The sequence below is a fragment of the Vanessa tameamea genome, chromosome Z, assembly GCF_037043105.1.
Source record: "Vanessa tameamea isolate UH-Manoa-2023 chromosome Z, ilVanTame1 primary haplotype, whole genome shotgun sequence".
Lineage (NCBI taxonomy): Eukaryota > Metazoa > Arthropoda > Insecta > Lepidoptera > Nymphalidae > Vanessa > Vanessa tameamea.
In genome coordinates, this window is record NC_087341.1 from 15,611,306 (window position 1) to 15,628,367 (window position 17,062).

At 33.5% G+C, this 17,062-nt stretch overlaps 1 protein-coding gene across 2 annotated transcripts in view; it reads left to right on the top strand.

Annotated features, from left to right (window-relative positions):
* LOC113404102 (G-protein-signaling modulator 2) overlaps nucleotides 1-14,200 on the top strand; it is a 40,483-nt gene extending 26,283 nt beyond the window's left edge. The window contains exons 8-10 of one of the 2 annotated variants that reach the window (XM_026644865.2): nucleotides 10,192-10,393; nucleotides 11,270-11,401; nucleotides 11,689-14,200. In XM_026644865.2, coding sequence (XP_026500650.1) covers nucleotides 10,192-10,393; nucleotides 11,270-11,401; nucleotides 11,689-11,739 — 385 coding nt within the window. In that variant the 3' untranslated portion in view covers nucleotides 11,740-14,200. The remainder of the gene's footprint in view (nucleotides 1-10,191; nucleotides 10,394-11,269; nucleotides 11,402-11,688) is intronic. The other variant, XM_026644866.2, reaches the window with a different exon arrangement.
* Nucleotides 14,201-17,062: the final 2,862 nt, after the last annotated feature.

Genomic DNA, 17,062 nt, shown 5'->3' on the forward strand with positions numbered 1-17,062 from the left:
AAAATATATACGGATAAGAAAAAAGTGCTGGTAGTATTCATTGATTTCCACACAGGGCCATGAACCGATGGCCTATATACAGATATTTATCTATTTCAATATATATATTTATACATAATATATATATAATACAAATAGTTATTATTTTAACGTTATTATTATTATCAGTAAGTGATATTTTTTGAGTTATGAATAGCGAATCTTTTAAGTCGAACTTTTAAGTTTATACGTCACGTGTGACTAGCGACTTCGGAAATTACGTATTTATTGGAACGCTTTTAAACTACGCACCGTAGAGATTAATGCTTATAAGTCTACTTAAATAAGTTACAGGTATAATATTATTATATATAGATTATTATTTATTTACACTCATGCATAATATATTTTTAAATATAAAATACAAAATATATAAAATATATTTAAAAATATAAAATACAGAGGCCAACCAGTGGCGGGAACAAGGTCCAAGCCACCAGTGGTCAGGGCCCCAGAGAGAGGAACTTCCTCACAATACGCGCCGTGCTGAGGAGTACTGCCTTCTGCATCAGGCCCTTGACCCAGCTGCCTAACGAGAGCCTCTTAAGGTGTTGGTCGAGGCTCTTGGCCATTAGGCCATTCGCTGAAACGACTATCGGCACAATAACTGCTGTATCCACATCCCACATGTCGACAACCTCGTGAGCTAAGTCAAGATATTTTATTTGTTTATCCTTCTCAGCCTTCACGAGATTCTCGTCATGAGGGATGGTGACGTCAACAATTATCGTGCGGCGCTCTGACCGATCTATCACCACTATATCAGGCTTGTTGGCGACAACAGTCCTGTCAGTGATTATAGATCGGTCCCAGTACAATGTGATACAACCATTCTCGAGAACTGGGTCGGGCACATACATATTATTATGATTATTATCGGAGTTATTTCGTTAGAGACGCACTGTCGTCCAGTTAGGTTAGGTCTAACGTTTCAGCTCTGACAGACAGACAGACAGAAAATGCGCGATAGATAATGGTATCGAAAGTCGAATGTTTATTGTAATAAGAATTCCTCTGTCATGGCTAAAATGTTTAATTTAATTTTTATTTGTATTTTAGTATAATTCAAACATCGAATTAAAAACCTTTGCTAATAATTTTATTATGATTGAATATAAAATAATTCTTATAAAAATTATACTTAAAACGAGTCAAAGACTTGGTGGTACGGCTTTGTCCGAGCCCGTCTAGGTACCACTCACTCGTCAGATATTCTACCGCCAAAGAGCAATACTTAGAAGCGATTATCAGTCTCTTGGGTCTCTTCCTTATATTATACTTTACTATAGTTATGCTTAATTTTTTTTGGTTTATTTAATACAAAGGACATAAAATCTTAACTCCCAAGGTTGGCGCATTGGCAATGTAATGGATAGTTTAAATTTCTTACAGCGTCAATGTCTATGGTAGTGTCTTAACAGCAATACTTGGTATTTTTGGGTTCCGGTTTGAGTGGTTAGTGGAGACTAAGACGTGCCTGCACAAGCGACAGAACATCTTAACTCTCAAAGTAGGCGGCCAAATGGCCATGCGAAACGTGGATGATATATATATATATATGTGTGTGTGTTATCGCGTAAGTTATTTAAACGTATGAATATTTCACGTTCTTTCACGTCACCCAAAAAAAATTTAGTAATAGTCATCACGGTTCTAGGATATGATTACTGTAACCCTTGCTACGCAGCGCCGCACTTTGAATGTAGTAGCTTTAATAAGCTATGTATTGGCGTCCTACATATGGACAAAGAACAAGCTACGAAGCTACGCGCCCTCTCGTCGTCGTTTCCTTAAAACATACCATGGAAATAAGTTACAAAGCCGACGTAAAGGAATATTAATCTAATTGTATTTAATGTCTAGTTTAATATTATTTAATGGCAACAATTAATAATTTAAACACAATGTTATAATGGTTCAAAATTAATTTCAACTTCAGCGTCGAAAAGATACATCAAAATAGCCTTAATGGTTCTGTAAAATCGTAACCACTTCTGAACTCGTAACATAACTGGCACAACAGCACAGACAATTTTACTAGCCTATTAAATTATTCAAAGTGTTTGTATGAAACATACTTATATAAATACTTATTTAAACAAAGAAAAAATGCGTTATATTGTAATATGATAAGCACATAACTGAGTTACGCAACACTATAAACAATTAATACTAAATTATTACAAAATGCTGAGATCTTATTAAATATGTTGTCCGATCCTTTGTCAAACATATTATAACCATACCCCTTGTCGTAGGTCGCTTTGACGGGAGGCGTATATCGTCTGGACACAATATAAAATTATTACGTTCACGTTTTCAAAAACGAAATAAATATTTTTACGATTAAATTACCAACAATAATCTAAATGTTAATCTACCATGAGTGTAAAATCGATTTACAGTAGCTCCATGTCCAATTAACTAAAACGTTATAAATGAAAATCATCAGAAATCAAGATGAATATAATTTAAACATAATAATATCATCGAAAACAACATCGATATTGTAAGTAAATCAAAACGGATATGCATATAACTGGATTAGTTGCTACGCAGGCTGCGCGGGCCAGCGATTCCGGTAAGCGCACACAGCGGACAATTCGCACTTGCCCGAGCTGAGTGCAGCAGCACGCGTATTATAGGATACCTAGGCTCTCATTCCGGCTGGCGTCGTCCTCGCGTATGCACTAACCAACCCTTCGCATTTCCCGATCTCAGTTCGGAAGTTCGTCGTAGTTAAAAATTTTTAAAAACCCTATCGCATCTGATTTTTGGATACTATGGGATCATGCCTTTGCATCACGAAATATTTCGAGTCGTCCAGCCAAACTTCAGATTGGTGGTAAGTTGTAATTTTAATTATTTGTTGCTATGTGTAATTTTAAAGAATTATTTAAGTGCAGCGAAAATTATGTATCGACAATGCGAATTTTACATTGAGCATCTTGATAATTTACTGTTTAATAGTAAATAATTAAACGTTATTTTATAAAAAAAGTTTTTGCGTTTACAAAAATTTGAGCGGTAAATATTTTAAAGTGATGTCTTGCATTGCATTTTTATTCGTTCCATAATAGTAAAGCGATTTTCTATTTTGTCCTAATTTATATGAAATAATCGGATCGGCGATTTGAATATATTTCTTTCAAAATTACCAAATTCATATAACGGCCACTGTTTTAAAACCTTTGACCTCTTATACGATGTGCATGCTTTTATTCCATTTTAATATAGCATTGTAAATCTATATAAAAATATATATATATTTTAACACCGCACTCCATTAAAAAATCGGGGACCCTACATGGGATATCCCAATAATAAATTCTCTTCAGTATTATAAATTTTAGATAATCTGTATTGCAAATATCCTAATTTTACCACGGTTACGGTACCAAAAAATGATTGAAATTAATGCTTATTAATTAACGGAGACTGCCACAATAACTTATTAAAATGCTAAAGGAAGCTTACGTATCACTAAAAGCGGCGAAAATATTTAATCAAATTATGAAAATAGTTTTTATTCAAAATTCTCAAATTGATGTTAACTAAAAAGACATCGTTTAAAACATACATCCTGTACCAAAGATCTTGCCTCCGTGATTAAACACACAGGAATTAATTGACACCATATTTTATTCTGTTTGTAACAAATTTAATTGCATCCTCTTCGGTAATAAATTTTCAAAAACGCTATAATAGCTGTGTTTTACTCAAAAACAGAAGCATACAGACCGATTTCCATGTTACTGACTTTGATAATAAAGAACTTCCAAAGAAATTTTCATCCTTAATTTTATCTCCTTCAGGGATTTTCAAGATCGCTTTAGTGGGCCTAAAAACGGTTTTCATATTTGTAACATCATAAATGGCGAAGTTTGATACAAGTCTCTAATTTAGGCCTATTTGAAGATTAATTTCAAAAAGCGCTGAATAAAATAATTAATACTCTTTTTTTTTGTAGTGAGCTAGCATTTATTATTATAAGAATTGATAACAATGAGTGCTTAAATATATACAAATATGAATTAAAAATAGTTACTGTATAAATCTTGACCGCGAGGAATGGTGGCAATAATGCTAGCAGCATTTCCCCGTTGAATCGCAATTCCGATCCTCTGGGCTAAACACGAACCAGCCCTCCTGTCACCAGCGCAGGCAATATAAATTAAAAACTATATATTTTAAAAACTGAAAAATGTAAACTATTTATATAAAATTTTCATTAATTTCATCTCTAAGGTGAAGAATATTCGACAAAGCCTTAAGATTTATCTTTAACTCATTATCATAAATCTAAATACTGATTTTTATATTTCTAATATGAAAATGTGGCTACATTAGAAATGACTTATTTCCATACAATTTTTCATCCGCATTTTAACCTGTTAGTGAATGAATTTTAACAAATTAATGCTCATCTACGTTCCATAAAGACTTATAGTGCAAAATTTGAGTGAAACTAATACGTATTCTTAATATTTTATTGTTTCTATACTACCCTTATATTTATTTTCAATATAAAGTACTATTTGGTAAAATAAATGTGCGTTTTGTAAAAAACAAAGGGCACGTGGTTAATGCAAAGTCAATTTTAATTTTAAAATACCTTATGATAACCTCCATTAAGTATAAGTCACGGCAAAAAGAACGTCAATAATAATTTACGTATACATACATAGAAATATCCATGTTGTGAATAATATATGGGTTGGCATTAAAGGCAGGTTACTTAACTCACAATAATGATAACGTAATAATTACAAAAGCTCACCGAAGCTCCTTCTTACTCGATAATAAAACAAAAAAAAATACATAAAAGATACAAAACACAGTCACTCGCTAGTTTCCTGCCCCTCGACGAGTAGCGTATGTACCTTGAACACAGGAAGCGGGGAATATAAAACTTTAAACCCTTAAAAGCATCGATAATAATCCTCGCTCAGCCTAGGAGAGTATTATAATTATTGTGATTGCAATTTCGTGTGCACAATAAATATACATTTCGTTTGTTGCATTTTTTATTGAATGACTAAAAATCGATTGGAGGTCAGAATATCATAAGCAGTCGAAGCTCTCTGTCGCTTTTATATTTAGTTCGGAGTGGGGCTTTATTCAATTTTAAAATATTTATTTAGAGACAAACCTTGGTAGAGGTGAGTCTTCTCAAGTCTAACTAGGTTATCGGTATTGGTGACTTTGATCTTTGTACTGAAAGGATATGGTTTTATTTATATCTACGACATAATTATTTTATGAATAACGACTAAAACCCGATAATGATGTCGTCCGGCCAATTACGGTCACGGTAATCTAATGGGAGATCAAACAACTACGCAGGACATCAGCGTAATACTGTGCAAGTTGAGCGCAAACTCAAGTGCACTCTTTATTCAATCACTCATGAACCGATGGCACGGCACATCCGACACTACCGGAAAGAGACGAGTCGCGGGACCGACGGCTTTATGTGCTTTCCGAGACTCGGGAATGTTCACACCTTAAACTTCCAGACTCCGGGCTCTTATTTTAAATTAACTCTTATCGGCCCGACCTGGGGCTTTTGAACACAGAACCTATGCATTATAACTGTTTATAATATCAAGTAAATACTTTATTCCTATTTTTAATTAAATTAATTTAATCATTAATTTCAAGTACTTAAATCGAAATGAGCCACGTTGGCACTGTTTTTTTTTTATGTTAGAGGTAGCAAACGAGCAGGAGGCTCACCTGATGGAAAGTGACTACCATCGCCCATGGACATTGCAACACCGGGGGGATTGCAGGTGCGTTGCCGGCCTTTCAGGAAAGAGTTCGCTCTTTTCTTGAATGTTCCCAAGTCGTATCGGTTCGGAAAAACCGCCGGCGAAAGCTGGTTCCACAGAGTGGTTGTACGAGGCAGAAAATGTCTTAAAAATCGCGCTGTTGTGGATTTTCGGACATCTAGGTGGTGTGGGTGATATTTTGAATTTTGGCGAGATGTCCGAAGGTGAAATTCAGCAGCCGGGATTAATCCGAACAATTCATCGGAACATTCCCCGTGATAAATTCTGTAGAAGATGCAGAGCGATCCAAGATCTCTACGCAAAGCCAAAGGATCAAGCAGATCGGAAAGGGCTTGATCGTTGATAATTAGAGCCGCTCTACGTTGGATACGGTCGAATGGAAGGAACTGGTACTGGGGAGCACCCGCCCAGAGGTGAGAGCAGTACTCCATGTGTGGCCGAATTTGTGCCTTGTAGAGTCTTAGACGATGGGCCGAGGTGAAATACTGTCTTGCCTTGCTGAGCACACCGAGCTTTTTTGATGCCAATTTGGCTTTGCTTTCCAATTGACCGCGGAACTGAACGAGGCTTGAAATATCGAAGCCAAGTATTCCTATACTAGCTGTGGCGGCTAAGCATGCACCGTCGACAACGACTTTGATGCTCCGATCTGCCAAAAAACTGGTAATCCAATTGCATAATTTCCCGGGAAGCTCATAGGAAGGAAGCTTCGAAAGAAGCGCTTTGTGCCACACGCGATCGAAGGCCTTCGCTATGTCCAGACTGGCTACTAATGCCTCCCCCTTGCTCTCAACTGCTTCCGCCCATTTATGAGTCAGGTAAACTAGAAGATCACCGGCTGAGCGATCCCAACGGAAACCGTACTGGCGGTCGCTAATCAGCTGGTACTCCTCTAGGTACCGCAGGAGCTGGCAGTTAATAATGGACTCCATTACCTTGGAGAACAGGTGATGGCTATAGGTCTATAATTGGACGGGTTTGAGCGGTTGCCCTTTTTAGGGATCGGATGCACCAAAGCAGTCTTCCAGGAGTTCCGGACGACGCTGAATGCATAGGATTGCCGGAAAAGACGCGTTAAGACCGGTGCCAACTCGGGAGCACAAGTCCGTAGCACGATTGGAGGGATGCCATCGGGTCCACTCGACTTATGAATATCCAAGGAAAGAAGTGCTTTACGAACTGCACTTTGCCGGAATGTAACCTCCGGCATCGTGGTATCACACCGCGGGATTGTTGGTGGTGACTTTCCTCGGTCATCTAGAGTCGAGTTCGCCGCGAAGAGAGAGCCTAAAAGATCAGCTTTCTCCTTCGCGGTATGGGCCAATGACTCACCGTCTCTGTGCAAAGATGGAAAAGAGGGCTGACAGAAATTCTCTAAGACAACCTTAGCGAGAGACCAGAACATAATTTTCCAACAAATATATTTTACAATCCCCCGCAATCATCTCATTATTTCTTGTGACAGATCAATCTTTTTAAAAAATGAAGTATGTATATGTATTTCTTCCAGTCTTAAATAGTGTGCCAAATAAAATAGTATTAATTAAAGTTTAACAAATTATTAAACAACTAATTATAAAAATAATTTTATAAGTACATAATAATGTAAAATAAATAGCTTCGATTGTAATCATTATATATAATAATGTGATATCATTAATTATGACATCCTCTGACGTAACACCGCATTGGAGACTAGGGCTAATCGCTAACAATAGCTTGAAATCAATTCACGCATCAAAAATTACGCACGCGTTTCTGGCTGTTTGCAATCTGTGCGCTCGATGTTCCCTTCGAGATGTTATGACAAAGATGTTTCATATGTACAGTAACTTCACTGTATGCTTACAGCAATATTTACAATTATCCCTTTATAAATGGGCAATGACAAAACAGTTCAGTATCTTTTTGTTCTGGACGTCAAACGATTTTTATTTCGTTTGGTAGCTATTGACGAGCATTTTTAATTCAAATATGGAATTAAGGAGCTGAGTAAACAATTCGATTCATGGAAATTCATGTGATTTCTCAAATTGCAATAAAGGTTATGGTCTGTTTGAGTTAACTGAGCAGACATTAGTATATCTAAGCACTACGAGTGACCCTTTGGGTTGTCGCTTTAATGTTCACGCACACGTCGTACTATTATTATCAATGCGAGGGTGTCTGGACAATAACCGATATACACGGTATATGATTGTATCGGTTGCTTGGCTACTAATTGGCTACCTAGAGTTTGTCCAAGGTACTTGCCATTGACAATACCTCCAGGTGGACAATGACCTATACGATGAGAGATAACAGACACGCATAATTAACAGAATACGTATGATTTGTAAAGTTATCTAAAACAGGGCTAACTTCCTTTGTGTATAGAATATGTGTGATCGAAAAAGAAAAACACGCGTCTGAGTAATTCGGAAAATTGCCCGATGATAATAATAATTATAATCTAATGTAATTGTAAAATAATGGGAAACAGCAGGTCTTCCGAATTATGCTTTTTAATCATTTCCACGTAACAGAAATTTGGGGAACTCGAACTATCGAAAATAATGATAATTAAATTTTAATGAAATACATCATATTACGAAATTCGTAAAAAACAAAATACCAATCGAGTCGCTCTTAAATTTTCTCGAAAACACGTGAACGATCCATATTCGACGTGGTACATGTAAATTAAATTAAAAAATAAAATGTATTTTACATGCAGTTAAAGATTCAGTTTGTTTTAATAAAAGTAAATAAAACCATTTACCAGATCCTATATTCCGCACGTTTATTTTAAACTAAAAGAAGGATATGAAAAAGAAAAAAAAAATTACACGTTTCACCATTTGGTTATTTCCAACGTTCGACGGGAAATCTACGTTTAGAAATTCCTTTTACCTCCTATATCGGGCGATTTTGAAACAACGTAGATAAAATATACGTTTCCTTTTTTACATATGACGTGAGCTAAATTAAGTTTGTCTAAAATCTAAGCGACTAACGTTAACATTTTCCAAGCACTTGGCGCTGTTAACGGCTGTATCTTTTATTGTCTTTTAAAGGACCTGCTTCCTAGATATTACGTGTAAGCAGCTTACGATTACCGTCAATTTGAATAAAATAGTTTGCATGCTATACTGCTAATGGGAACTATATGGTTTGTTAGCTTAGTCTGTTATGTCGGTGCTATACATTTTTAATCACACCAATAACGTGCACACTGATTTTAAAAATTCTGTATATTTATAGTCGCACGATTAATCGCAGTAATATTACGTGATAAGGATTGTGCACCCGTCTTTTGATTAGACTGTTTTTGTGCTTTTGATTTATGCGTATGTGAGACATTGTAATTGTTAAGGATAATACCTGTAGATCCCTTGGTAAGCGGCGTAATAACAACTTAAGAAGTTAATACTTCAATATTATTTTTATATATAGAAGTTAATTCGTCAATTGGCTAAGGAGATCACCACGCGATAGCCGTGTTTACGTCTGTCTACATTGACTTGTATGTTTAGCTCAACGTCAAGTAACATAATTTTCAATTTCTTACACTCAACCGATTGATGAAGTTTTGAAAACATTTGGTTCGGGCACGATACAATCTGGTATGTTTAAATGAATTAAAAAAATATTACGGTTCGTAAATGATCATATAAATATGATTATAAAACATTTTATGTTTAGCTTATATTTTTATGCCTTACCTTAATGATGAATGTCTAAGAATTGATAGGTTTAAAAAAATGTAGTCGTCACGTGAGTTCTGGCATCTGTGAAACATCGAAATTGATTGTTTATAAAATAATTTTCTATTAACTAAACTAATAAATAAATATGGAATAAAATTATTGTAATAATATGTAGCAACTAAGTGTACAGTATACGCGCCTTGCACGCACACAAGATGGCGATGAGGGAGCGTGACGGATACAGGATACAAATGCATCACGCCGTTTGCCGCTACGACATACGAGTTCGTCTTACCACCGGAGCGACAGATAGCGCGGATATTTCACTTCAAAATTATAAATATATTTTGGGTCCATACCTACAGGTGATTTAGTTGATATTGGTATTCGACGATAGACTAGTTAACGAAAGCGGCTTTGTGAGTGAGTAGATGTATATATATAATTATTATTTGATATTGGTGTGTAACCCAACTTTGCGAACTTGTTTGAAAACAGTTGCAGTTTATTGTATTGAATAGATTTCATAGCATGCCTACGATATAAACATTAGATTTGTTAGATAAATATATATATCTAAAATTGAACTTTTGGACAACCCGTAAGATCATCTTTTGGACCATCGTCATTGATGTTTCAATGTAAATCCATTAATATTTTTGTTACAGTCCCCCAGATGGGATGCTCGAGATGCTGAATATGATTTCTGAACTTCAATCTGAAAGAATGGACTCCCAGCGTGCAGAGTTGCGCCCAGTTCAGAAGACTTCCAAGGTGAGCAAGGCCACTTCTCTACCCGGCCTTCGCCCCCTACAGACTACCAGTACCCGGCCTGAAGAAGATTTTATGGAAATAATTGCCAGAGTGCAGGTAAAAGACTTTAATTCCTTTAATTATATAATGCAATAAACCAGGCCATAGAAGATTCATCGTCCGCCTCAGGTAAGTCTTGAGATTAATTATTCGCTGTTTACGTAGTACTGCTGCACTCACCGTTACTCCAAGCTAACCTTCCAGCGACGACTGCAACAATGGTTTTCACTTTTAATAAATACATTTCTGGCGCGCAGTTTTTGGAGGAAAAAGTGACGTAGATCACGGATAAAAATACATGTATAAATTAATTGATGATCATTGAGAGAAAACCAATAAATAAAATATAGAAATAAATAAAAAGACTTTCGTTAATAAACTAAAATAAAAAATAAATATTTAGCAACGTTGTATATTTTTAACTCGCTAAGCACACTCAATGCAGACGAGTAGAGCGACGGTGTCACGCCGTTTACCGCCACGTCATGTCAGTCTTACCCCCAAAGCGCGTAAATTGAGTTTTCACATCAAAGCCTTTCCAGTAAATCAAGAGACGTGTATATGTAACAATAAATATATGAACATTGAAATTTTCAATATTGCAGCGTAGTTTGTGTTTGTTTTCAATAGAATCCGATATGTAAGTGACATTAACAGATAATACTTATGTCGATACAACATTTTTTTTTCAAGTAATTACATGTAATACGAAAATTTTAGGAGAAAAGTTTTGTAGCTCTTTTACAAATGGGGTTTGAGGTCTGTCTCTATAAAAATATAATTTTAAACCAACAGGCTTAATACTTTTTAAATTAAACAAATACACTATATTTACAAAATATAACGACTTGTTGAATGTTGCAAAGATACAGGTTGTAAATTATATTAAATTTACTGATATTATTTATGATAGCGTTAATAACGTCTCTGTAGGGCTCCCGTTTGGACGATCAACGCTCCGAGCTACCGGCTGCGAAGCCCAAGGAACGTCCCCAACTGGACGATGACTTTTTCGCGTTCATAATGCGCGCCCAAGCGGGCCGCATGGAGGACCAGCGCGCCAGTGTATGTATAATTTCATTACACGGACCCAAAAATTATTGAAGATTATTTTTGAGAACAATATGTTTAAATCATTTTCAATATATTATTTTAATACAAATAAGCATTATGGTCTGTTTCATTAGTCCATATTTTCAAATTGATATTGAATATTATTATACGATGTTTGAAAAGATTGCTTTGATAAATGAAAAAAAAAATCCAAACGAGCCAGATAGATTTCAATAATAATCATTATTTATCAAACATAAATCTACATTGTCAAATAAATATAACATTTTATTTTTCAGATACCTTTGAAGGAGTCCGTATCTAACAAAGCCTCCAACTCAAAGAAGTAAACGGTTGCTGTACCGGCGCCCACGATAGTTTACTTCTGCTCTAATGCTCTTCTGCACTGCTTATATACGTTATGAGTTACAATAACAGTTCGACGTCGAATATCAACTTTGATTTACATTGTTTAAAAACCTATAATGTTTATACGGTAACTTGAATTGTTTTTTGAGCAGGTCATACTACATGTCTGACAGTTGTATGAGTGTGTTGCCATTTAAAATCAAAAGATATGTATATCAATGTTTTAAAAAAACGTGTCAGTCAATTTTTCCAAATGTATAAGTTTGATATACATATTTAGGGATAAAGGTTGTTTCATACGGTACACATGACACATGTCATTATTGATACGGTTTCAAGTGTATTCTGCATGTTTTAAATTAAGATTTAACTATATTCAGTACTATATTATTGAATATTCACTTATAAGTAATCTTGGTTGTCAGTAAAGGTGTCATTACTTATGACATACTTATATGACGTTAATTTGAAGTGAAATTACTTTGGACGCGTTAAAATAAAATTAAAGGCCTAATTCAAGTAGGACGTAATATATGTCACGTTTGAGGGAGACGATGCACAGTAGTGTTTCATTTCTGGCGCGTGTGCTAAGTTTCAATCGCTTTATTTTTTTTGTGTTATCTGTTGATTCAAACTAATTCCTTTTTCGTCACTGTAAATTGCATTGAGTACTGAGTGTATAATTTGTCTTCTATATAACATTGTTGCCAACTGTCGACTTGCCATAAAAAAAAATTGAGATTCTTCTAAATTATTCTTTAATTATACATCTTAAACATTCCAAAATAATTATTTATATTAATTCCTCTATATTTTTTTATTATTTAATTTATTTTATACTAACTTTATTTAATATAAAATCATTTATTTATTTTTATTTTTTTAATTTTTAAGTTGGCAACACTGTGTTTACAACATTAATGCAATCTGTTATGTTTCTGCAAAAGTATGAATATTATGAAATATAAAAAACACGCGACATTGGTGAAGTAATTTAACTTCGATTATGACATTTGAAAAAGAATTGACCAAAGAATAAATGAAATTAAAACCAGCTAAATTGAAAACACCTTAAAAAAATTAACTTAATAAAACCGAAGTTTCCCTTTTATTTTTAAGGTTTATTAATTTTCAAGTCAAAATTGTGAGTTAATTTTCTTTGTAATTGATCAATTTATATGATTAATTTGAATATTATTTTAAAAATATTTAATTGAATTATAATTTTAGTTTATTTCTATGTATTCAATTGTGCTTTACTTTTTAGTGTTAAATTATTGTTAAGGCCTACTTATATCGGGCTATCGGTTTAAAATAGACTTTAAATAGAAGTTATTTTTTATGAATACTACATACTATTAGTGCATACATTATAAAAATAGAAATACAAAATTATCACCTTCAATTTGCAATTCCGTCGATATATTTAATATTAAGCTCGTATGAATTATAAACAATTTTCTAAATTCATATTTATCGAATAAGATACGCATTTTATATGACAAAAATAATAGAACATATTCGAAACTGATTAAAATTCAAAATACTATTGAAATTCGGACTTCTTAGGGAACGTTTTGGAAAAAAGATGTTTGTTATATGTAGGTTTAAACGTTCTCTGCTGTAATAAAAAATAAAAACAATATAATCTAAGATGATTTAGCCGTCCTTTAAATAATTCATACGAGTAGAACTACTTTTTCCATAAATAATTATTATAAGTATAATGTAGTCTGGATTTTTATATATTATGCATAACTTTTGGTACTTGATAATGGTTTGATTATAATTTTATTCATTTTACAACGTATGAACGTGATTCATTGAAAAAAAATAACTTTTATAGGTAATATTACTTGAGATGTTAACAAAAATTATGGTCTTGACGAAATCAAGAGAGTCGTGCATCGGCTCTGATTGATAACAAAAATAATACTATTATGTTAAAAAAAATACATTTAATCACTTTAAATTAGAATGCCAGGTGTTATTAATATGCTATTTTTAATATTAGCTTATTGATAAAACTATGGAAATATTTGGGCTGCGCTTGCACAGTGAATCGCCGACGCGCCGTGTGTAAGTCGGTGTTCTGCGCCACCGCGCCTTTGACAATTACAAATATTTGTAATCATCTACTTCTAATTACTAACATGCAATGCGAATTGTTTAATGAATTTATTAACTACTTATTATATAATTTATTTTACTTATATCAAGTGTTTGTACCTTGTACCTCACACGTCGATCATGTTATGATGAAAAAAAAATATCAAAATTGTTAAATAGATTATATTAATTAGGCAGATACAATTGGATGTTCTTATATAATTTGCGAGCTTTATGGCCTCTTTTCACATCGAATTGTCTATGATCTGACAATTAATAAACACCGTAGTGTCAATAGTAAAGCCAAATTGTGGATTAAAAAAAAATTAAAAATGTCTATGTCGTTTTTATTTATTTTTGTTTCTGTAAATTATTTTTCTTCTTGCTCCTTCATTTATATCAAAGTATATAAATATATAAAACATTTTCATCACCTATAAAAAATCCGACTATGCCCTGGTCGAAATCCAAAAGTACCACCCACCAAGTCATCAGTTATTCTAGCGTTGTAATACTGAGTACCGGTTCGAACGGTGAGTGGGGCGGTATAATAACAGTCACAAGAGATATATCACCTCAGATGCCGTAGTTAGTGGCACATAGAGACCGCACACCGTTTTACATTAATACTCTATTAGTTAAATGGTGAGCAATTCCTCACATGACTATGGCAAGACTAAGACATTTCGTTTTTTTGAATCATTAATAGAAGCATGTCAGACAAGACTAAAATGTTTTTGCACGTGGACGGTTATTATGTATTTGTATTATTTTATAAAATATACTGTTGAATATTTATTTCGGATACTTATTATAAAAATGAAGTATTCGTTTTGTAAGAAGTTCCTTTGTCTACTGCAAGTAAAGTACTTTGAAGTAGGAGTGAATAATATAATACAGAATAAATAAACTAAAATTGAATAAAACCATCGACGACACCATACTCTGTTAATTCTAAATGCATCTATGGTATCTACTACGAAGAGATCACCGCAACCGCACTGTACAATAATAATAAAAAATATGTCTAACTAATTTATTTCGAAATTGAAATGAAAATATGCAGGATTTAGAATGACGTCACAGTTAACCATGCATTGTCATCCAAATTGAACAATTTCAGCTCCATCGCTTAAAGATATCTTCTTCAAAATTGATTTTCAAGCTTTAAAAGTCCGCCATATTTAATTAAGAGCGACGTCACACAATTTTTTGAGTTATTCTTAGCAAACTTTTATTTGATATCCATATTGTAGGAGTGCATTAAAAATGATTCATCCGCCATCTTGGGTACACACACAGCTAACCTTGCGCTGTCATCCAAATTGAACGAGTATACAATATTTCAGCTCAATCGGTTAAAGATCTACTAAATTGAGTTGCAAGATTTCGCCCGTACATACTTACATTGCAAGTTAAATAAAACTTGGTAAAAACACCTTAGCGTCGGTTACATAATTAATCGGTAAGATCATTTCTGCTTAATGATACATTATTTCTAACCTTATATTGTAAAAATTGAAAAAAGTAAGCATTCAAAACTAAATAAAATGTTGTGAACCAATCGTGTATCAGTGAAGAATCGTCAACGAACAACACAATATCACAAATACCTTTAACAGAGAAGTAGAGGTCATTCATATTATTATATTATGCTACAAATGGAAAAAGACTTAAAATCGATGGTTGTGGAACTCCCATTTTTAGCACACACAGAAGACTAACTAATGAAAATAAAGCAATGAGATCGAGATCTTAGCCTGGTGTAATATTTGAGCTTATATAAAAGCGTTTAGTGTTGTACACAATCAACTGATTTAGACAAATCGCAGAATACTCCAACAGCAATCTTTGATTTTCCCCAAGCGTTGTATTTTTTTAAGTAATCTGTTCCCCCATCATGTGGCATCCTTTCATTAAATTAAACTGTAAATATATATAGAAATAAACGTAATAATATTATATCATATAATAATATATATCAATAATTATGTAATTTTATATTTATACCTACATACTTATCTACAAACGGATCAGGTGTAAGTTAGTTTATTTTGATTTTTTTTGTACAGTGTTAATAATTTAATGCGAATTAAAAACTTCAATTAAGGATCTTCAACAGCCTGTACTATTTTTATGAACAATCCTGCCCTGCAAATGCATATGCCCTGCAAAGACTGTAAGATTAGAGCTGCGGTCTGAAAATACAGATAAAACGGTATCTTCTCAAACAATAAATAGATAGGTGGATCAAGCAGTACTCGTCATGCCTCCATCTCGGCAGCAGCATTTGCTAATGACTTTGCGAATAACTCCTGCTGGAGTCTGCATTGCCAATGTAATAAAGACAGCCGGCTGGACCAGATTATCTGAATATTTGAAATATCTGGATAGAATTTTTGCCTTTTCAAAATAATACTTTGAAATTATTTCACTTATTACATATACAAAAAAATACTTATTTGTATTGGATAAATAAACATGGAATGCACAAAAATGCCGCTATTATAGTTATTACTGAACTAGTCAATTAATTCAATCAATATATACCTACCAGACAAAATGTTAGATTCCGGATTATTTCCACGAATGACCAATCTTTACGTAATTAAGCGTAATAAAAACAAGAAGACTACTTTTAAGAACTTCATTAACAGTGTTGCTATTTAAGTTGCTAATAGTATTTCAAACTTGGAATGTACTGTGTAATAATGTTATATTTAATATATTTAATGATCCCTTTTTATTTGAAAGCGCATCCCGCAAAAACCGCGTATTTTTGAGAAGGTTTTCAAATATAAATTTGCATACAATATAATTCAACGCATACCTTAGCCAAAGAAACACGTCACCAGTCGCCTCCATATGACGCTATTACAAAAATACCCTACTTGTGGTAGCGTCATATCGAGTATGTATTATGTTTGACTATATATACATATTATATATATTTTTTATATGTATAAAATAAATAGTGAAACATAAAGATTCATCTATCAGTTAAAACACATTAAAAGTCAGTTGTCATGATTATTTTAGTAAAAATACCACTTAATAGGCTAGAAGAAAGTTTTAGCAATTATTATTACGAATTTAAATATTATAATATAACATTTTTGGGAACAACAGCTAAATAAACAAATCTTGTATGGCAACAGTTGTGCTCGTCAGACTTCACAATGACAGCTGACATAT